We start from the raw sequence: 22022 nt of genomic DNA, 5'->3' as shown, positions 1-22022 counted from the left end.
TAAGTTCCCTGAGCCTTAGTTTTCCTACCTAGTAGAGTGGGGACAGTCACAACACTTGGCACATTGGGCCTCTATTAGGATCCAGGAAAATGACATTGTGAGCCCTAAAGAGGCAGCAGGAATATGAGAATTGTTGCTGGAAACAATTAAAAGCTCGCTAAATTAAAGTTTAACTTAATATAAAAATAGGACTGCAAAAAGAGGCACTTAGCAGCCACAGAGGCCCCATTTACAAAGCCTGTTCCCATTATGCCTAGCAATGAGAAGCAGAGACAGCCTAAAAAACACATCTACTGTGGGTTCCAAGCATCTTACCCAAGCCAGTGGTCCCAAGTAAGATGGGGGTCTCCTCTGCCCCCTCTGTCTTCTAGGAATGGCATGTTTCTGATTGTTTAGTTTACCTACAACAGGGGTCTCAAACTTGAACTCCAGTCAGAGCCACCGGCTGTCAGCGTTAAGCCAATTGCTTGGTCTCACCCCCAGAGCTGCTGGTGCTGTAGGTCCAGAGGAAGCTGTGTGAATTTGAATTCCTCATAAGTTCACAGCTGATGCTTCTGCTGCGGACCTGGGGACCAAGTATATACCACGTATCAGGTGCAGACAAGGGAGTCCAGGTAGGGGGGAGAGGAGGTGCAAGCTTGGCTCAGGTGGTTTCATGACTGGTCCCTTTCCTGCCCTTCTCCTGGATTGGGCTGGCCCCTGCCACACCCCATACATGTTTTATTCTGGAGCAACCAGGTACAAACTTGTCACTTGTCACTGCTGCAACAGTGTACGTCAGAGCCTTGTCAAGTAAGGATGAAAAGCCAGAGAGAGGGAAAGTAATGTCCCAGGTATGTCTGTTTCCTGAATAGTTGTGAGTCATGTCAGCCAGCTCAGTGGCCTGATTTTAAAGTAATCCTTATAAGTGGGGGTAGGGCAAGAAGGGAAGGTCCCTGACCAGAAGCTAATTTTCATTGAGTGCTATTTTCAAACTTATATAGATTAACCCTATGAAGCCCTGCCAAATGAGTGCCATTTCACGCCATTTCAGCGTGTCATCACACGCTGAGTCTCTGAGGCTCAGAGAGGGTGAGCAACTTGCCTGCAGACACAGCAGGGAATTGAGGCCAGTCTGACTGCAGAGCGCTTGGGTGTCCACTGTAGCATTGATGTCTTAAGTGGGGAAAGGTGGGTTTGAGCATGCCTGGTGCTTGAGTGATGAATTAGAAGTAGTTGTTTTTGCTTGCTCTTTATTCACCTTGCTCCTTGTCCATATCAATGTGGATGATATGCCGATGTGTGCTTCAGGCACCGTTCCATACTTGCTCTACTTACCTGACCCCTGAGCCCATCTTCCATAGTCGTAACCTTCTGCAGAGTTCCACAGGAAATCTCAGACCTGGTCATGGATCTTCCACATGACCATTTTCAGGAATGCTTCCTGTCTCCCTCATAGCTTCCCAGAATGCCTTGGGCCTGTAAGGAAATTAACAATTGTGTTTGTACAGGGAGCTTTTTGCTGTGTAATGAATAACAGCCATAATTAATGTTTAACACGTGTGAGCAGCAGGTCTGCCAGGGGAAAAGGGGTTTCTATAAGAGAGCTGGGCTCACTCACTTCCTTTGGCTAATGTGTCACTGAGAGACAGGTTTTTCCAGTTGGTTTTTCTACTTGAGGTATGAATAAATTTAGTACCTAAAAAAAGAAAAGAAAAAAACATCAGCATTTAATAGCTTTGTTTCATCTGCTAATTACGTTGAAAGAAATGTCCCTTCCAGTGACTTTGTCTCCTGTGTAGTAAGAACCCAAAGATTTGATAGAATATCTTTGGCCAGCCAGAACTCTGTGTTCACATGGATGGAGGCTGTAAGCTCTATAAGATCAAAGACCCTGCCCTGTTCATGTCTTCCTGGCCCTCACCTCCCTCAGTGCCTGGCATATAATGAGCACTCAGCTGCTTGGGAAGTTGCTAGTGAGTCAGGTCCTGGGAAAGCCAAACCCCAGTTGTCCAGTGCTAGACTTGTGGCCGGTTTGCTGTACACTGTGTCCTCTCTAGCTGGTAGCTGTCCTACCTCTTATTTGAACTTTTGGTGTGAAGCTAAAGGTGTGTCTGCCTGTTTGAGGATTGGCTGTGAGCGGAAATAACCAGATGAGTTGGCCAGCATGGGCTTGTCCCCTATTGTTGCTCCTGACTGGCACTACAATTCACAGTGGGCAGTGACAGAAATCCACAAGTACCCAGCCTACTCTGAGTGGGTCTTTAGGCTTATAAATGGAGGAAAATCCCAGGCTTTAGGATTCTTGTGTCTGTGGAGATTTGCAGGTAAAAGGATACTCACTAGGCACAAGCAGGCCTCAGGTATATCTGACAGGGAAGCCCTGCCCAAACTCGGAGAGGAGCTCAGGGCTGTGGCCATGGTCTGGATTTAAAACCTGCCTGTTTCTTCGTCTGTACAAGGTGACAATAAGCACTGGGAGTTGGGATCCATCAACTGTTCAGTAAGTAGTAGCTGTTGATATCACCATTGTCACTTCTGTGACTTTGGACAGTGTATGGCCTTGTAAGCAGATTTGTGCTGAACTTGTTACAGCCTATTGACTTTGAGTGAGTCAGTGCTTTTTCCTACCCTGCATTTCTTATTTGTGAAATGAGTTGTGATGGTGAGGATGGCTGGCTCTGGCATTTCATCAGGCTTTGTCTTAAATCTCCTGTAGCCAGGCACCCAGCAGGGGAGGGTTTTTCTGGGAATGGGGCCAGAGGGGAGGAATCAGAGGACAAAGGCATGCTCCTTCTTCTAGGCCAAGGTGTCTTCTGTGTCTCAAATATGGCATACCTGTGCAGATGGCATACTGGGAAGCAAAAGGCACCTTGGCATCTGCCTCAAAGCAGGGTCTGTTTTTCCAGGGATCACTGGCCACCCACCCGCACAATGAGAACCTGCACTCTCAACCTTCTATGAGGATGGCAGTGCACAGCCCTGGGACCAGAGTGTCCATGGATTATGCACAGTGGTCCTTGATTGGTGACTTTCGGTAAAGCAAATCTTTACCAAAGTACTTACTAAGTCCCGCAGCCGACCTGAGGGGTGAGCCTGGCCCACTTTGAACTGCACAGGAGTAGGGGCCTCCTTCTGTGAAATGGGAATTCCCATGTATCTCACCATGTGGGTGAAGGTCGGTGGCACAGTTGTGTATTTGGGAAACTGAAATAGCAGAGCTCTGAGGTCACAGAAGGTTCTTAGTCATCCACGGTGTTTGTTTATGGCATTTTCACAGACTCTAGCAATCATGCAGTACACCCCACCTCCCAAATCAATGCAGCCTTCCCTACTTGCCCCCATGGACTCCCTGTCAAGGACTGTAGAAGAGGTACCTTGATTGCCTTTATTTCTTTGGTGTTTTTTGTTTGTTTGTTTTGGTGCCAGTTCTGGGGCTTGAACTCAGGGCCTGGACACTGTCCCTGAGCTTATTTGCCCAAGGTGCATCTTCTATCACTTCAGCCACAACTCTGTTTCTGGCTTTTTGGTGGTTAATTGGAGATTAGAGTCTCATGAACTTTCCTGTGTTGTACTGTGATCCTGAGATCTCAGCCTCCTGGGTAGCTACGATTACAGGTGTAAGTCACCAGCACTTGACTCTGTTCCTTGTTATGTCTGAGTTAATAAGACATCCCTGAAGAAGCAGAAGGCTCCTCCTTGCAGCTGACATGTGCTTTACAAGTGTGGCCCATACTCACTTTGACTGATCCGCTGAGAGGCCAAAGACACTTCCTTGGAAACTGAGAGCAGCTGAAAAGTGGCTTAGTCCTGATCGGAGAACTGGTAGAGCCAGAACAGGCCAGCCAAAAAGAAGCAGCCTGGCAATCTACCTAGACAGCAGTGCTGGCTCTTCTGCTGGCTCTTCAGCCTTAGGTAAGGAGAGGCAATCCAGAGCTGCTTCCCAAGCAGAAGATGAAGGACCGGGGGTGGGGCCTGTTGCCTGACCCACCAGCTTGCTCCAATAGCTTGGGCAAGTTACATGGAGGCACCAAGCACCTTGTTTGTAAAAATATGGACAGTAATACCACAACCTTATAGGCTCACTATGCCAACGAGAGAAAAATGTGCCTTTCAGATCCCCCCTGACTAAATGAGGACTAAGCCGTTTTTTCAAAACTGTTAAAGTATTTTGAAGGAGTCCAGTTTCTGAGCCTTGCCTTTTCTGTCTGATAATAGAGGTTGCATGGTCCTGGGAGACTCATGCATTCCACAGATGTTGAGCTTCTATACAGCCACCACTATTCCAGGGGTGGGGTGTTTAGAAGGAACAGTCAAATGTCCTGCCTTCTTGGAGCTTTCAACTCAGTCAGGAATTCTATGGAAGTGAGGGGTGAGGGGCAAGAAGATAGTTTTTGACATGGAGCACGTTTATGTAAGCATCACGTGACTATGGGCAGAGAGCCTGTCTTTACAAGGAGCCTGTCTGTACCTATGGGCAGCTAAAACTCAGAAAAACTTAGAAATATGCCCAGAGTTGCACAGTAATGGCAGAGGAGGCTTAAATCCAGGTCTTCACGACTCTGAAGTCCATACTCTTTCTGCAGTTTTTCATGCCCTGGCCTTGTTTAGCTCAGAGGCCACTTACTGGAGTATGCATCTGAGGGGAAAGTGGCTACAGTTTGTGTCCCATTTTGAGCGGACACATATTTCACTGTGATGAGATAGTGGAACAGATAAGGGACCTCAAGACTTAGAGGAAGACAAAGGAATTCCACCTGGGGTTTTTAGGGCAAAGCCTACCCCAGGTGGTAACATCTAAGCTAAGCTTAGAAGAATAGGTGGGATTTTTGAAGACAGATAGTGAAGAAAGAGATTCCGAAGATTAGATACAAATGAAGAAAGGCTAAAGAAGGGTGTGGGATTTGGAGACAATCCATCCTGGCTGAGAGAGCTATGGGTGAGGTAGAACCCGGAGAGGTCTTAGAGGCCAGGCCACCTGTGGAAAGTCAGGCTGGAGCTGAGTCACTGAGGACCTTGAGGTTGCAGTTGTCCATGAGCATTGGGAGACCAGCAAGGGTTCAAAGCGCAGCAAAGCTACGATGTAGAGATTCATTGGCATTTTGAAAGTTGCTGTCTGGTCCACTCTGAACTGTGCACCAAAAGAAGATGAACCCTGAAAAAATATACTTGTTTCATCTGAGCAAACATTTTCATGGTGAGGGGAAGGAGCACAGGGCACAGGGGTCAAGGGCAGTACCTTGTACCCGGCCCTGGAGGACTCTATGCATCACTCAGGTGGAGCAGAAGCCTGGCCCTCCACTGCTCTTGCCGGGAAGGAAGGAAGATAAGCTGAGCTGACCGTGTGGCTCCACAGTCCTCCAGACCCAATCTCCTCCTGCCACAGGACCCCCCTGGAAGAGCGTTTTCTGTTTCCTCCTCAGGCCTCCATTCCTAACCCATTACCCCTAGCAAGGTTACCAGAGGGTTAGTGCTTATGAGAGCCTCAGATATTGTCCTCTGTTGTTGTCTGGGACCAAACTTTGGGACCTACAAAATCTGTAGTATGTTCAAAGGAAGGACCAAAAGAGAGTCCTAAAAGACGAGAGTACTTGCTGGGTCATAAGTCCTGTCAACCTAACTGGAACTCTTAGAAAACATTTTGGATAAAACCGGTGCTAACTTGATGGGCCCTGGGGCACATTGACCATTTCCCTCTACCCCATCCCATCTCCATCATAGACAAAAGTCCAGTGCCTCATCCCAGCTTGATCTGTCTGAGTCCCTCCCTGTTGCAGGATTCTGACTTGGATTTTTTATTGCCTATAGGTGGAATTCATTAGGTTCTGTCATTCTAACAGCTCACAGGAGAAGCATATTTTCTCTCTAAATGCAGATATTCTTTTGAAGGATTGTATCTTTATCTTTTGCAGAGGAATCACTAAATTAAAAGAATTGCCATTTTAAATTGCAGATTAAAGAGAAACTTAATTAGAAGGGATGAAAGCAGTTATGTTTGGGGCTTTTGTTCTTATTCCCCCACCCCCACCCCTTTGACTGCCGAATCACTGCACTTGGAGTTTGTATATTTGTATTTTAGGTGAAATGATTTGCCTAATTAAGCCTGTCATTCATCCCCACCTGTTCTCTAAAATACATGACTACATTATTAAGCTTGCCGGCAAATGTATAAATTAATTCAGTGGGGAATTAGTGTTGACTAGGATGTTCTTAGGTTTTATCCAATTTATCAGGTAAGAAAACCGATATTTTTTCCCCTAATAAAGCAATACAGCAGCTCATTAAATTTCTTCATTTAAGGCATTCATTAAACACCTAGTACCATGTATAGCTACTGTGGTAGGCATGGAGGGAAAAGAACACAGGGTACAGCCCCCTGCCCTTGAGGACTCATAACGAGTCCAGCAAGGAAACTGATAATTAGGGTACCATGAACTGAAGTCAAAGGGAATCTGGGGAGAGGTGAGTTCAGGGAATGCTTCCTGGAAGGGATGGCACAAAGGGTAATAGAATCAGGTGTAGAGATCAGCAAGACTTGAGGCTGAGCAGGCATCCGGGCCCTGGAGGGCTTTACAGACTACAGAAGACCTTAGGCTCCTTCCCTATTCTCTGGTCTATTCTCCCTTCCCTCCCTCTGTGGCAGAAAGTCTGTTGTGGATTAGTATTGCCGGAATCCCTCAGTTTCTGATTTCAGCCAGTAGAGCTTGTCTTTCCCTCTCTGACCTGTGGTAAAATTAAGCCTGGAGCCTCACCTCCTTACTACCCACACATCCTGCTGAGTTTCAGCTTTCTGCCCACAACAGTGCAGTGCCTTAGCAGAGGGGAACATATAACAGGTGGAAACTGGCCCCATCTCAGTGGGGTACTGCCTTCCCTGGCCCTGAATCGATCTGGCAATTCTCCCTGACTCACGCATACATTGGAATCACCTTCTTCATACTATCATCGCTGAGCGGTCCCAGGGCCCTACTTCATGTTGCCCATAGCCACCCTATCAAGAGACAGGGTTTTCTCATGTCAACCTGAGAGTGTCATTATCTGGCATCATCAGGAAGGTACTCTTTTGCTGCCCCTTACCTGTCCATTGACATCACTACTCACTTTCACGCCAGGGTGCCCACCAAGGGCTCTTCAAGGTGGGTGCTTGGATCAGAACCTGCTTTAACTTCATTCCCTGCTCAAAAACATGTACATCATCTAACCAGCTGCCACGAGAGTTATGTGGTTCAGAGGGGCTGAGGGAGTGATTGGAGTGGTGGAAGGCTAGAGGGCCAGATGCCCATGGCAGCAGGAATACCAGAGCCCAGTTCTAGCTCTGGGCTTTACCCCTTCTCTCTGGCCCCCAGCACAAGAGCCCTCTCCTGCACCAGATGGAAAAGGGCTTGGGTGTCTCCTTGCACTATCCCCTTCTGGCCAAGGCCAGCCCCATCCTCCAGTGCTCAGGCCCAAGCCTGCTATTGTCCCTGATCCTCTTTCTCCTCTTGTGCTCTACTTGGAGTATGGGAATGAGCTTTCCCCTTTCCCAATGTTGCCCCTCTACCCATATCCTCTCTTTTACTTAATAAACAATTTTGGTAGAGCTGTTTTAAATTCTCAGAAAAACTGAGTGGAAAGTACAAGGTCCCACATACCCCAGCCCGCCCCCCCCCCCCCCCATCTATTTTTAGCCAACCTAATAGAAAGTCTAAGGTGAACAAGTTCCCCACCAAAACTAGAATGAAATCCAGGCTCTCCAGACCCCTGAGGACTGGCTCTCTTGGCCCTTCCACCTCTCAATGCTCAAACCTTGGGCCACCTCATTGCCTGGACTCTGCTCTTCCCTCTTCTAGGACTGCCCTTCCCATGGTCATCCCCTTTCCCATCTGCTGCTTACTCAGACAACATCCCTGCCCCATCCCACCATATTTGTCTGTCTGATGCTGTCATCAGCTACTGGCATGCTGGCTTATTTATTCCTGCCCTTCCTCACCAGGAATCTGAGCTCTCATGTGGACATTTTTTTGTTTTGTTTTGCTCACCACTGTTTTCCTGCCCTTAAAAAGTGCCCCACACTGTGATTGAGTGCTGCTGCATGTGAATCTTGGGTAGACAGGCTGGCCACATGCTCTGCATCGTCAAGAGAGTAGGTAGGTCCAACATATCTAGAGCCTTAGATTGGCAAGAACTTTCCTCCCCTGTTTTCTTTTTTCTTTTTTGTTTTGTTTTGTTGGTCATAGAGCTTGAACTCAGGGCCTGGGTGCTGTCCCTGAGCTCTTTCCCTCAAGACTAGCACTAGACCACTGTGAACCACAGTACCACTTCCAATTTTCTGGCAGTTAACTGAAGATAAGAGTCTCATAGACTTTCTTGCCTAGGCTGGCTTTGAACTGCAATTCTGAGATCTCAGCCTCCTGAGTAGGATTACAGGTGTGAGCCACCAGCACCTGACTGCTCCTCAGTTTTCTGTGTGTAACATTGCCATAGGTGGGGCTGAGATCTTCCATGCCCAGGCTTGGCCAAGGACATGGGGTTAGAGATGCATCTGGACTGACCTGGAGCTGTTCTGCAGGCCTGCACCTGGCTGACCTGGCAACCTCTGTGTATTCTAGTGCCTTCTCTCATCTATCTTCACCTCACCTCAGTGAAATAGGATATGGGAGCTGAGAAAGGTTGAGTAACCCAGCTGAGGCACCACTGAGAATCAGTAGACATAGAAGAGGAGTGGAGGGGGCTGGGAAGTTGGCTCAGTGGTAGAGCGCTTGCCTTGCATGCCTGAGGCCCTGGGTTCGATTCCTCAGCACCACATAAGCAAAAAGCCAGAAGTGGCGCTGTGGCTCAAGTGGTAGAGTGCTAGCCTTGAGCTGAAGAGCTGAGGAACAGTGCTCAGGCCCAGAGTTCAGACCCCACGACCAGACCCAAAAAAAAAAGAAGAGGAGTGGAGGGGTTGGGAATAATCTATTAGAAGAAGAGTGGAGCTCAGGTTAATTTGGTAGCTGATATGAAGTCTTATCATATCTGCATTGTGAAGATGTGATCCTCATAACAATATAGGTATATGATAACTGCATCTAGCAAAGGACTACCTGCCAGGTACTCTGCTAAGATGATTGTGTGCCTCACCTCATTTCACCGCCATAAAGTGGGGCTCTCATTACCCCTGTCTTTCAGAGGGAAACTGAGGCCCAAAGGGAAGACTTGCAAGTGGACTATCTGGTCCCCAGGAACTCTCTAGCATCTCTAGCTCATTGTCCTTTCTGTAGCGTTTTTGTGCCCTCCACAAGCCTATAAAAGGAAGGAAAGTAAGTGAGAGAGCCCAGCCTCCATCCTCAAGCTCATGTGCTGCTTTAACCTCACTGTGTCTGGATCATGCAGCATCCAGTATGAGGAGAAGCAGGCTCTGTGACAACATGACACCCCAAGGAGAACTCTATAAGGTTGGCCAAGCAGAAAGGGGCAGATGGAGCAATTGTGGCCTAGATGGGATCATAGAATGGGAGGAGAGGAGCCTCATGGCGGCAGGTTTCCCACACTGTGCAGAACAGCTCTTCCCTAAGAACCATCCAGAGGGCCTAGCACCCTTGCTAGAGTTGGAGGGAGAATCTTGTGTGCTTAGGGCCTCACTAACTAGCCTTTGGAGACACATCCAGCCCCCCAGTCTCACTTGGCACAGCCAGGTAGCCCCTGCATGTCCTGTCTTGAGAAGCTGTCTTGGCCTGTTTTATGGTTATAATAAATCTGAGGCTGGTTATTTGTAAAGAAGAGGGGATTGTTTTGGCTCACGTTCTAGAGGCTGAGAAGTCCAAGGGCATGATACTAGGGAGGAGGGTGTAATACCTTTTCCAACTGCTGGCAGAAGGCAGAAGGGTTAGTGGGCAGCTTCAGAGGAGAAAAAACAGCAGAGGCAACCTGGCTCTATAATAACCCAATCATATCACCATCACAGTAGCCTTCTAGTTCACAAGGAGTCCACCCCCACCTCCCAAACACCTCGCACTAAGCCCCACCTCCCAACACTGTGCTTTGAGCAATTAAGGTTCCAATACTTTAGCTTTTGGGGCTATGCTCAAAACCGTAGAAGAAGCCAGTGTTTGGGGCTTTTTCATTGCATGAAACTCTGCCTCCACCAAACTGTAAAATACAACTAAATAAGTGACTGTTGTCTGAAACTGTGTTCCTTGCAGAGCCACCTGGTAACCATGCTCTTTCTTTGCTTGCTCAGCCCAGTTCAATGGCAACGAGAAGCGACAGTCATCCCCCTCACCTTCGAGGGACCGGCGGCGCCAACTTCGTGCTCCAGGAGGGGGCTTCAAGCCCATCAAACATGGGAGCCCGGAGTTCTGTGGGATTCTGGGGGAGAGAGTGGATCCTGCTGTCCCACTAGAGAAGCAGATGTAAGTTCTGTGGATCAGCGTCCAACACCAACCCCAGTATATCTCATTGCTATGAACCTCTGTTTCTCATTATTGTAAACCCCAGTGTATCTGATTGCTGTGCCTCTGTTCATTGATTTGCCTTGGGAGTGCAGGAGTTATAGGGCCTTTTTGCCCCCTCATTTGCAGAGGCTGTAGAAGAAGCAGCCCTAGGACTAGAATGTATGTCTCATGACTCCTGGGCCTGGCCATGTCCTTCCTCCTGATGTTAACACCACTACCCTCAATAGCTAGTCAAGAGACCGAAAAATAATCTGTGTGGTTTAGCCCTCCCAACCTGAGCTGAGTAGGTTCCTCATAAGCCTTCCTTGTGGGTATCATGTGTTGTATCAGTCTTGGCCCTGGGGACTCTGGTCTTGCTTAGCTGGTAGTGCTTTTCTCTCCCCGCCCCCAACAGGAAAGGCTGGCTTGAAGAGCAGGATGCAAGGTTTTCCGAATGATGTCATGTTCTGCCCTTGGAAGTGTGTGCTGTTGTCCTGGGAGGCTGCAGTCTCCTGCCTCCTGGAGCTTGCTGGGAGCCCAGCCAGTGTGGTTAATCAGCTCTCACAGCCACGCAGATTGTGCAGCCAGCTTTGCTTATTTCTGATCAAACTGTGCACTTGTTAATCAACAAACAGAGCAGAGACTCCTGGAAGCCAGCCCATGTGCAACCTGACTATCAGTGGCCAGGCCTGCCTGGGTTAGCTAAAGTCTCCTCATTCTCTCTCTACACCCAGATGAAGCTGGATGCCCTTCCTTTCCCATTTCTGCCCAAGAAGACCCTCAGCAAGTCCAAAGACATGTCTGCCTTTCCTTCCCATATAACCTGTTCTTCCCAAGGTTATCCTGGCCTTCCAGAAGTCCTGAAGTTCCTTCCTCAGAGATGTGTTTAGGTAACTCCTCTACTTTCAGTGCAGCCTCATACAGACAAAGGACCACCTGCACCCCAACCCCATCTTACATCATTGTTATGACCAGCTTGTAAACACAAACTTTGCTGAAGGAAGTAAAGAAAATAAGCTTGACTTGCCCCTATGGAAAACAAGCCCTGTAAGAGCAGAAACTTTTCTGAGAGACCACCACACCAGAACTGTGGCTAGAACATGGACCATGTCATAGGGCCTGAATAAACAGTTCTCAGCTCCTTTTCTGTTTGAGTCCCCAGACAGCCCACTCCATCCTCTATGGCAGTGGGCACACCTGACAGCTCCCTCCTCTTGGGACCTCCATTGTCTCCTGCCTTTTTGTCCATTCTTCTCCCCAGCTACTCCTTCTGGCACCTTACCCCTCCTTGACCTGGGCTCAGTGTCCAGTTATGTGCATCCCTGAATACTCTCTCCCATGATGCTGGTAATGATTCACCTTTCCCAGAGGTCCTCACTCCTATACCTGGCTACCTCCCTGGCATTTCAAACTCAATGTATTTAGAACTGGGATCTTGACCACCTAGGAATTTGCTCTTCCCCAGTTTCCACATCTGTCTAGTTACAACTGAGGCCACAAACTTAGAGTCCTGTTGATTCCGTGTTCTGTCTTATGTCAACATCTGCTTCCATTACCAAGTTCTGCCATTTTTTCCCTCCACAAAACTGAGTCTGTCCACCTCCCTCTTCTGCACAACCAATGCAGCAGCCTGACTTTTCCTCCTGCTTCCCTCTGAGTTGTCCTCAGGGCAGGCTGGTTGATCTATAAGGTCATTCAAAGCAAATATAACAATGTATATATAACATACTCTTTCCAACATGTTTAGGATGAAATCAGACTTGTTTCCTTGGCCCATAAGGCCTCACTCATAACTGGAAAGTCCATTCTCATCCTGTACCACTCAGTGCTCACAGTGCTTGCTACCTATCTGCTGTGTAAACATCCCAAGCACATTCCTGTCTCAGGACCTGTACACTTGCTATTTCTTCTGGGCTCTTTACACAGTTGGCACCTCAGGATTTTCAGATAAATATTCTCGGGGGGGGGGGGGTGTAGGAGGGCTCTCCTGTCCTTTATTCTACAGCTGCTCCCTCCCCTCCACAGTCCTTGCTTTGCCACAGCCTTTGTATAGCAATTGTCACTATCTGGGATGGTTTCTTGTATCTGCTTGTTGATTCTGCCTCTCCACGTCAGCCTGATGAGATCAAGGCTGTAGGGAGCAGTAAGTAAATATTGGATGAGCCAATGGATATTGAATGGAATGAATGGAAATAATTGAGGCTCCCTAATGCCCTGGTTTTGACCTGGCTGGCCAGTCAGGGTCTCGCACGTCCCCAAAATAGCTTCCTGCCTAGTCTCTTTTCATTCCAGGCAGAGCTTACTTAGTCCCAACAGTTGGTCCCCACCCCCACAGACCCACAGAAGCTCCGCCTGGCTCCCTGTCCTGCTGACAGGCTGCCTGTGGCTGCCTGGCTCCTGACCTAGTGCCCTTTACCCTTAGTCTCTCCTTTGATCCTAGACCCTAAGACCATGCTTGTGCCTTTCCCTTTTCTGGGAGTGCCAGGAAAGACTGGTAGCTAATCCTGCTTATCACCCGGGGAACTATCCTTAACAGCGATCCAGAAACACGCCCTGCCCCTCCCCCAACCTCCACCCTCTGCAGCCCATTTGAGCCAGCCTCACTTGTGTGATCAGGGAGGGGCTGGCCGTGGGCAGCACTTCCCCAGAGGCCACTTCCAGACCTTCCCTGAGGATGGCTGTGCTTCAAATGGCAGGAAGCTGTTTTCCTAATAAAACATTTGTCAGCTCGCTGGGGGTGTGCTGCACAGGCAGGCTCTCTGGAGGGTGTCACATCAGTCTGTTGCCTCTCGTTTCAGAAGCCAGCTCTGTCCTTGTCTCATTGTTTCTTCCCATAACAGCCACTCTAAAGCATAACTTGGGCCTTGGCACACCTGAAAACATTTTCACTATGGCCCTCTCCTCTTGTGTATCCCCAACCCCACCCTCATGTTTCTGTGTAAGTAGAGAGAAAGGCAGGTCACCATGCACCCCCTGCCAAGCATTCTGCTGGGCTGCTCAGCCCTCTCTAGACAGAGGTGCTCCATTTAGGCTCTGTCTATTCTCCAGTCCTCAGTGTTCTAGGACCCAAGTCTTTTTTTTTTTTTTTTTTTTTTTTTTTTTGTCGGTCGTGGGGCTTGAACTCTGGGCCTGGGCGCTGTCCCTCAGCTCTTCAGCTCAAGGCGAGCGCTCTACCACTTGAGCTACAGCGCCACTTCCGGTTTTCCGGTGGTTTATTGGAGATAGGAGTCTCATGGTCTCTCCTGCCCGGGCTGGCTTTGAACCACGATCCTCAGATCTCAGCCTCCTGAGTAGCTAGGATTACAGGCGTGAGCCACCAGCGCCGGGCTGACCCAAGTCTTTTTTAGGTTTTGATGTACCATGCCTCGCCTGCTGGCTGGATGTCACTGTGGTATCAGTGGCAGGAAGCACACAGTGACCTGTAGCAGAGGTTTGTCTAGGTAGAATGTCAAGGTACACATGTGGAGGCAGCATACCCACATCAGCTGGGCTAAAACACAACGAGGACTACACAAATGACATCTTGAAGTCCTGATAGATAGTATCCTCCACTGTTGAAAACACTCCTCTCCAGAACATACCCAAACTCTTCCATAAGTCATCCAATCCCAAAGGGATTGGCATGGCCCTAAGTTGGTATACAGACAAAGCTCAGCCACCTTCAGTGGCATGTCCAGCTGTGGCCTCTGGAATGGTAAGACAGACACCAGGCTCCACATCTCTGTCTCTTCTTGTAACCTATGGACACCAGCCCCCACCCCCACCCCAGGCTCTTGTATTCACTCATGAGTTTGAGGTATATGTACCCTCCTGTTGGTATTGAGTATTTTAACCCTTCTACTGACATTTCCCTTCCAGCTTTCCCCATCATAGAAGACAATGTCCTGATTTCTGGTGATGGCATTCTTGCGGATATGCATAGATCCTTCTCCCTCCCCTCTGGCATGGGTAGTGTCTGAGATTCTCGTGTACCTAGAGGCATCTGGCAGGAGCATCGTGTAACACCCCTGTCCTGAGTTAGCCTCTCCCATGTCACAGACAGTGTCAGAGTGGCCTTCCAGTCAGCACCTAATGTGGCTTCCATATCCTTCAGAGAAATGCTCCTGGCCTGTTCCACCTTGACCTGGGCCCACACTGCCCACTCCTATCCTTGTGACCTTTTTCCAGCCACTTGCTTCTTCTGGCTCTTTCCATAGCCTGCACAGGTGACTCCTCAGGCCTGTGCCTCAACCCCTCTGTCCTCTGCCAGAAAAGCTCCTTTCTAACCACTGTTCTTCATGGCTTCCTGGGGTGTCATTTTCTCCACAGGCTTTCCTGCCTAAAGTCACAGTACCCCGCATTCCCCAGCTTCACTTTACCTCCATAGCACCTGGCACCCCAGGTTTGCTGTGTGACCCCAGAGGGTTGTGAACCTCAAGCAAGATAGTTTGACTAGATTTGACTCTCTCTTCTCCCCTCAGGATCTGGCGTTTGGCAGGTACTCAGAAAACAGCTGTTGAATTATGGAACAAATGCAGGCACCTGGGAGGCTGGGAGTTGGCAGTTGCCATCTGAGGGGACCAAGCCTCTCTCTGAAGTCACTGGGAGCACCCTGTCCTTGCTGGGCTCTGACTGAGCTCTGCTTTCTCTCCCAGATGGTATCACGGAGCCATCAGCAGAGGAGATGCTGAGAACCTGCTGCGACTCTGCAAGGAATGTAGCTACCTTGTCCGCAACAGCCAGACCAGCAAACACGACTACTCCCTGTCCCTGAAGTAAGTACAGTCCACACCTCCATAGCACACCACCACTGGCCCATGGGGGACGGACCTGCAGTCCCTGGGAAACTTCCTAGCAGGAGTTACTTCAGCCTTGGTCTTTCAATTTGGTCTCATTCTCCTGAGGCACACAGGAGCTATTCTGGTTACCTCTGCTTCCTTCCAGAGAGGAGGTCTTTGTCCTAGGGATATAGTAGCCCTGCTGTCACTCAGGCCACCAACCAGGGTCTGTACCAGGCTCTCAGCACCTCTCATTTTGGTCTCAAACCTAACTTCAGCCCTTTGATGAGGAACATATTGTTCCCATTGTGCAGCCTAGGAAACTGAGGCTCTCAGAGGCAGTAATCAACCCCAGGGGCAATGCCAGGACTATAGAGTGGCCATCTGACCCCTTTCTTTACACGTGTGGGTTGTCTTCTAGGCAGGCCTGGCTTTTATCAGGTCTGGCTAATGGTTAGGAGAGAGCTGTGAGGCATCCTGCTGTGTTACTACCTGTGGCTGTTCTGCACACTTCCTGACCTGTGAGGAGTTGATGTCAGGTATAAGAGAAATGTCACAAATAAAAGGGAGTTTGGTTGGGCGCTGCATCATTCAGTGCTATTGCTGTGTGGGACCCAAGGAATCTTCTAAAAACACCCCAGGTAGGGGAGTTATAAGCCAAGTCCAGCACTGGAAGAGAACACGTTTTCTAATAGCTGATTAAAAAAAAAAAAAAAAGTTAGCCCAAGTGGCCTGAAGATAGCAAATCTTATCATTGAGGGAAGTCAAGGAGAATGTGCAACAGAAGGCTAGGAAAATATAGAGAATTTCTATCCAGCTGGGAGAAAATACTCAACACAAAAAGTAGGAGTGTTGCTGTTCCCCAAGCCTCTGGCTTCTACACGCCTCATTGTGATCATCCCTGATAGCTTGAAGGATTCAAGAAGTGATGGCAGTGAAGGGGACTTCAGTGTGCTAAACCACACCTGGGCTGACAGGCTGGGTTGAGGCAAGATGGGGTCAGGAAGCACGTGCACCCTGTGCACACTGATGGCCAAGGCTGCTGACTCCCGGCTAATCTATACCTTTACTCAGATAATCTTGCAACCCAGGAATGACACTCTCCTGAGATGCAAGACTCAAGAAAAACAAGTGGCATCAGCCATCAGTCACCTGTGTGGCCAGCCTTCTCTGCAGATCCAGGCAGCCCGCTGACTCTCTGGGACACTGGTCTTGCTAGGCTGTTGCTCCTAACCCTGTAGTCTCTCTGGCATTCATTTCCTCTAGAATTCTTGCTGCCTGGGAACCAGCCAGAGGTATCTCTATAGAAGTCCTGGCTGGATGCACAGCAGAATAAGGGACAGACTGTCCCACTCCAAGCCCTGCCATTCACCAAGGGGCCAGGACCTGACCAGGCTTGGGCTTCCTCTTTGTGCATGTCAGTAGGCTAGGTCTGAATTGAGCACACTGGCTGGGCACCAAGGCCATGCAGTACTCCATATCCCTGCATGTGTGGATATGGAGTATCTGTATGAATACTTAGTCTACTAAGTACTCGAACATGCCGTGGCTGTGTTGCCAACAAGAAGAGCCTAGAACCAATTACCAAAGTAACACCACTTATATCTTGCAGAGACCATTTCTCCATCTCTGTGCAGCATCCCCTACTTACACAAGCCCCGATGTTACCTCACAGATAGGTTGCAGAGGGCCAAGGGCTTAACCTGCTTTGTCCCTGGTGTATGCCATGCGTGAGCCACCAGCGCCCAGCTTGCTTCAAGTCCATTTTTAAGAGGCCTGAGGTCTCAGATCTTGGACGGACATCCTTTCCCGCCACTCAGCTCTCACTGTGTGATCTTGGGCAAGTCCTTCCCTTCTCTGGATCGGTGTCCACAGTTGCCTAATGAGATTTGGACTTTGATGGTCCCTGGAGGCACTTCCACCTCTACCAATGTATTTCCTGACTCCTTACATTTCCCCATCTGTGCATGCAGCCCTCTTTCTCTTTGGCGGGCTCTGGCTAAATTAACGCACCTCCTGTCCCAGGAGAGGAGCCATAGCAGCCTCTAGGACCCAGGACAAGTGCCAGGATCTGATTGGCTGCACCTGTCCTGTCTGATCTAATCATGAGAGCTGTGGTTCGGGTGACTGCTCTTGCCCAAAGGAGCTAGAAATGGAAAGTTTAGTCTGCATGCTTGTCTGAAGCCATGAGATCACTTCCTTCCCCCAAGACCAAAAGACCATGTCACCCAACCCGCCTTCCTTTTAAGAACCCCAAGTTAGGAAGGTCGACTTGCTTCCCAGAGTGACCCTAGCGCATTATGACCAATTCAGTTGCTGACTAGGGGACACCTGCCTGGCATTAATAACCTTGACCAAAAACAGAAACAGCCTGGTACTGCAGGTCCTGGCTGCTTGAGACAGGCACCAGCTTTGCTAGCCATTGTACATAAAGTGTGTGGGTTCTCACTTGGGCCTGCCTGCCAAAGCAGTGGGGAATGGCAACCCCATGCCTGCTCAGCTATCAGGAGTGCAAATAGACATTGGAATTCCAACTATGCTATTTCTGCACTGCTGGCCACTTTCATGTGAGCCTCAGGTCCAGCCCTGAGAGTGCTCTAGGGGTGGAGAAGGTATTGAGATGAGACTACCCCCAGAGGACCAGGCCCTCCATCCGCTCTGTCCTCCCTCAGAAGGTACTTATCAGAGCCTTCTGTACCAGGCACTAGGTTAGGCATCAGAAAGAGCCAAGGTAGACAGCCAGACCCTAGCTCCAAGGGCTCACAGAGGCCAATTCAGCCTGTGCCTTGCTGTACACAGGTCTCCCCAAAGGATCTTTAGAGTCCAGCGTTGGCTTATGGGGGTTGGGCAGCTGTGCCACAGGGGGCTGGAAGAAGCTGCAGGAGGAGGCTGCAAGTGAGTCTTTAATGACTAGATGAGCATCTCAGTGGGAGGCACAGCCCTGGACATACCAAAGAGCTCCTTCCCAGAGGAGCTGTTAGTGTCTATTTCTTAGTATAGAAGTCACAGACTTATGGATACCTCTGAATCCTGTTGGCCTGAACTTAAATCCCACTTCCCCTGGGTATCCATAGACAAGACATTTTAGACAGCCTGCTTGCTTTCCCTAGAATGGCCCTGAAGAGGGTGGCTGGGGCAAATGCCCAAACTCCATCATCTGAAAATACAGGGAGGTGAATGGCCCGAGGCCAGCTGAGGCCAGAACAGAGGTGGTTGGACATTCCAGCCTCCGCCCCAGCTCTTCTAACCCTGGGTCAGAAGGCCTTCCAGTGGCTCTCAGTGCTAGCTTGGAAATGGCCTTAGTGGCCTTTCTAGTTCCGTCCCTTTGCCTCATGAGTGAGGAACTGAGCCCAGTAGAAATTCACAACCAACCCCCCTCCCATCCTGTCAGGCTGCCTACTTGGCACTTAACCACAGGCATGATACAGGTGGTGATGACTGGCCACACCCCCTGGATCCAGCCAGGCTGGCCCTTATGTAACCTCCCAGGAAACCCGAGAGAATGATGGTACTCTATCCCCATCACGTCTTAGTGCCCCTCCGTGACAGAACCCCTGCTTGTGAAGCTGACTGTGGAGGTCCTATAAATGGCTTTTGTCACTCCCCTGTCCCTCTTGCCACCTCCAGCCTGACTGGATGGGTTCAAGCTGACCCTGCATCCATGGCTGGCCCCAGAGTCTTCCCTGTAGCCAATGGAAGCCTTCAAAGGGCTGAGACTTTAAAAATTGGCAAGAAAACATGAAACTCACACACTTTTTCTTATGTCTGGAAAGGCAAGTAGGGTAAATCGATGGAAAGTCATGAGAAATCTCAATTAAAAGCGTTCTCCAGGCACTTTTGACTCTTGAGTGGCTCTTCACAAGGTTTGGTTTCACAAGCTTTTGCAGAGAAATCTGGACAAAATAAGGAAAAGGAGACTTCAAAGACTTCAGAGTTTGCAGCTGGTAGGGAGCCGGGGAGTCCCTCATGGGCAGAGGAGGGGGGCTGTCCTTGGAATAGGGGCATACGCAGTGGTGCTGGGACACTGGGAAGTCCTCATCCCCGTGGGGCAAGTGACCTCTTAAAGATTTTCCAAAGGGCCTTTGGGCTTTCACAGCAAATCTCCAGCTTCCTTGCAGATGTGACCTAAGAGAGGCTTTTGGTACCTGACTTGCTACCACAGCCCCTTCTGCCCTTCCTCAGCCCTTTAAGCTCCACCCCACTCAGGGACAGTTCTTGCACTCCAGCCAACAAGAGCCCACGTCTGATAAGATGGAGGACATGGACACATGAAACACATGTGGAAAATAGAAAGCAAGAGGGAAGGTACTAGAGAAAGGGTTGTTTAAAGGATGAAGAAGTCTTAAACCATGAACAGTAAGAGAAAAATGAGCACAGAGGCAGGGATTGTGGAAGTGTAGAAGAACAACAAATACCACACTGAACTGCACCCAAGAGAGGAGAGGTGCAGCCCCCATTTCCAGGCCAAGGGGTTGGGAACCTTATCCCACAAGTCAGTGAGAGTCCTCAAGAGTCACAGCAGGGTGCAGTGATGCTCTCCAAGTTGAGTCTAGAATCACTAGTGAACTAAGCGCATCATAAGTGTCACCCAGGAGGTGATGGATCCTGCCCCTCTCTACCCTACCCTCACTATTCCAGTCTGCACAGTCTGCGTGCTGGCAACATAATGAGGAAACCCCAGGCTTTCAGGTCAGAGGTACCTGAAGCCAAATCCTGGCTTCATTGTGCACCTCTCATCACACATACTAGGCAAGTGACTGAGCCTCATCTAGAAACGAGGGCAGGCACTTTCGACTCATGAGTGGCTCTTTACAAGTTTTGGTTTCACAAGCTTTTGCAGAGAAATCTGGACAAAATAAGGAAAAGGAGCAGAGCTGGCTTACAGCAGGAGGTCAACATGCCATGCTCTCCTCCTCCCTCTTTTGTAGAGCCTTTAGAAATTGTCATGGAAGGAGTAGTGTGCACAGAGTCCTGGGCTCTCAGAGTGTAAGTCTAGGTTGTCTTTGCTTCCCTAATGCATAGGGCTGTTATTTTCCCCATAATATCTTTAAAACAAGGAATTGGGGGTATGATCTGTGGTACAGTACGTGATCAGTGTATACCACTGATAGCATGTGCCAAGTAAGTTCATCTCTGTGTTGCAAAACTAAATATATAAAATGAGGGGGTGAAAGTTTGATTGGCATGCTTGCTTCCAGTTTAAGGATTCCATGATTAGGCCACAGTCTGAAGATAAAAGGGAGGCCCTTCCTCCATCCCCATAGGGCAGAAGGGCAGGACAGTTTATGAAGACACACTTCCAGCCTTTCAGCTTACTTAATAAGATCCCTTTGCATCTGCTTGGTGCAGCCAGGTAATCTGACTGCTGAGCTCAAGGTCTCTAGCAGCCTCCTGGGCTCTAGTGGAGAAGAGTGAGTGGGTAGGTGTTATGGGACCAAAACTACACATTTCAGTTAGAGGTGTTTTTCTTTCTTCTCTTCTCTCATTGATTTATGTGGTGAAGGAGAGAGTTTTCACACAGTAGACATGTCTGGGTCTAGGCAGGCAGTAGAGTGATTAATCTTAGTTTGTTGCTGCTGACAGCCAGGAGCAAGAAATAATAAAGGCTTGCAGGGTGGTGTGGGAGATGAAGAGAGGCTGCATCCTGCGTCCTTCAACAAGGGAACACAGACTTCATTTACTTCTGTTAGGCCAACCTCTGAAACTCTAGGGCCAGAGCATAGCTCAGTGGTAGAATACTTGCCTAACATGTGCAAACCCCTGGGTTTGATCCCTAGTACCAAAGCAGAGGGGTGGAGGGGAGTCTAAGGCTCCAAATATTTAGCTCTACCATGACTGCCCCACTCCCATTCATAAGCCTCCAAAGGAGCCCTTCTGAAGCCACTGCAGGGCTCCTCAGAATACCTCTGATGGCTGCTTGCTTGTCCTAGTCCCCAGCTGGGTTCCTGTAGGCACAGTGAGTCACTCCTCTTTAGGACATTCATACTTTGAAGGAAGCAGGTATGTGCAGCTTGCATGATTTCTACTTGCCTTGAGACTTTCTCCCCTTCCCTCTCCAAGCCCTGAGCCCTGTCATCCTGATTCCATGCCTGCGGAACTGCCAGGTGGGGATGAGGCAGGAAGTAGGGGAGACTACAGAAGGAGGAAGGAGATGGTTCCAGGCAGGCCACACCACAGCTGCTATCCCACTAAGGGACAGGAGCTGGAGGATGGGGGAGGACTCTAGGTGAGAGTGGTTGTCCTGCCTTGGTCCTTGGAAAAGGAGGAGGATTGAAGGTGGCAAAGAACCACCAGCAGAGGGACAACAACTCTTCCAGTAGTTAACAGTGTACCTCATCACCAGTGCCTACCTGCAGGAGGGTGTTGCAACCTCATATTCAAGTTGGATCCATCTGGCCTGTTAAAACAGCTCCCTGAGTACCAATAGGATAGTCTTGGGCAAAGGGGCTTAACATGTCTGAGCCCCAGTTTCCTCATCTGTAAAATGTTTCTCAGTGGAGTGCTTCATATGAGTATAGACTTTAGAGAGCCCAGATTGCAAGGGGCATAGCATCCCAGAGCCTCATGAGTTGTCTAGATAAAATCTTCTGTTAGGGGCTGGGAAGGTGGCTCAATGGTAGAGCGCTTGCCTTGCATGCCTGAGGCCCTGGGTTCGATTCCTCAGCACCACATAAGCAAAAAGAAAAAAGCCGGAAGTGGCACTGTGGCTCCAGTGGTAGAGCACTAGCCTTCAGCTGAAGAGCTGAGGGACAGCGCCCAGGCCCAGAGTTCAGGCCCCACGACCGGACCCCAAAAAAAAAAAAAAAAAACTACAAAATCTTCTGTTGACTGAGACTTGAATCTCACAGAACTGGGGTCCACAGAACTAGGGTCCAGTGTGAGCAGTCCTTTCCTG

General features: G+C 49.3%; 1 protein-coding gene across 2 annotated transcripts in view; it reads left to right on the top strand.

The window, feature by feature from the left end:
• Positions 1–22022, top strand: part of Shb (SH2 domain containing adaptor protein B) — a 133671-nt gene that overhangs the window by 96525 nt on the left and 15124 nt on the right. For both annotated transcript variants that reach the window (XM_042697972.1, XM_042697981.1), the window contains 2 exons: positions 10178–10349; positions 15005–15124. In XM_042697972.1, the coding sequence (XP_042553906.1) occupies positions 10178–10349; positions 15005–15124 (292 nt within the window). The remainder of the gene's footprint in view (positions 1–10177; positions 10350–15004; positions 15125–22022) is intronic.

This window comes from Dipodomys spectabilis, unplaced genomic scaffold (assembly GCF_019054845.1).
Source record: "Dipodomys spectabilis isolate Male_0828 unplaced genomic scaffold, ASM1905484v1 ptg000006l, whole genome shotgun sequence".
NCBI lineage: Eukaryota > Metazoa > Chordata > Mammalia > Rodentia > Heteromyidae > Dipodomys > Dipodomys spectabilis.
The sequence above is the reverse complement of the archived record's forward strand: the minus strand, read 5'-3'. Positions and strand labels throughout refer to the sequence as shown.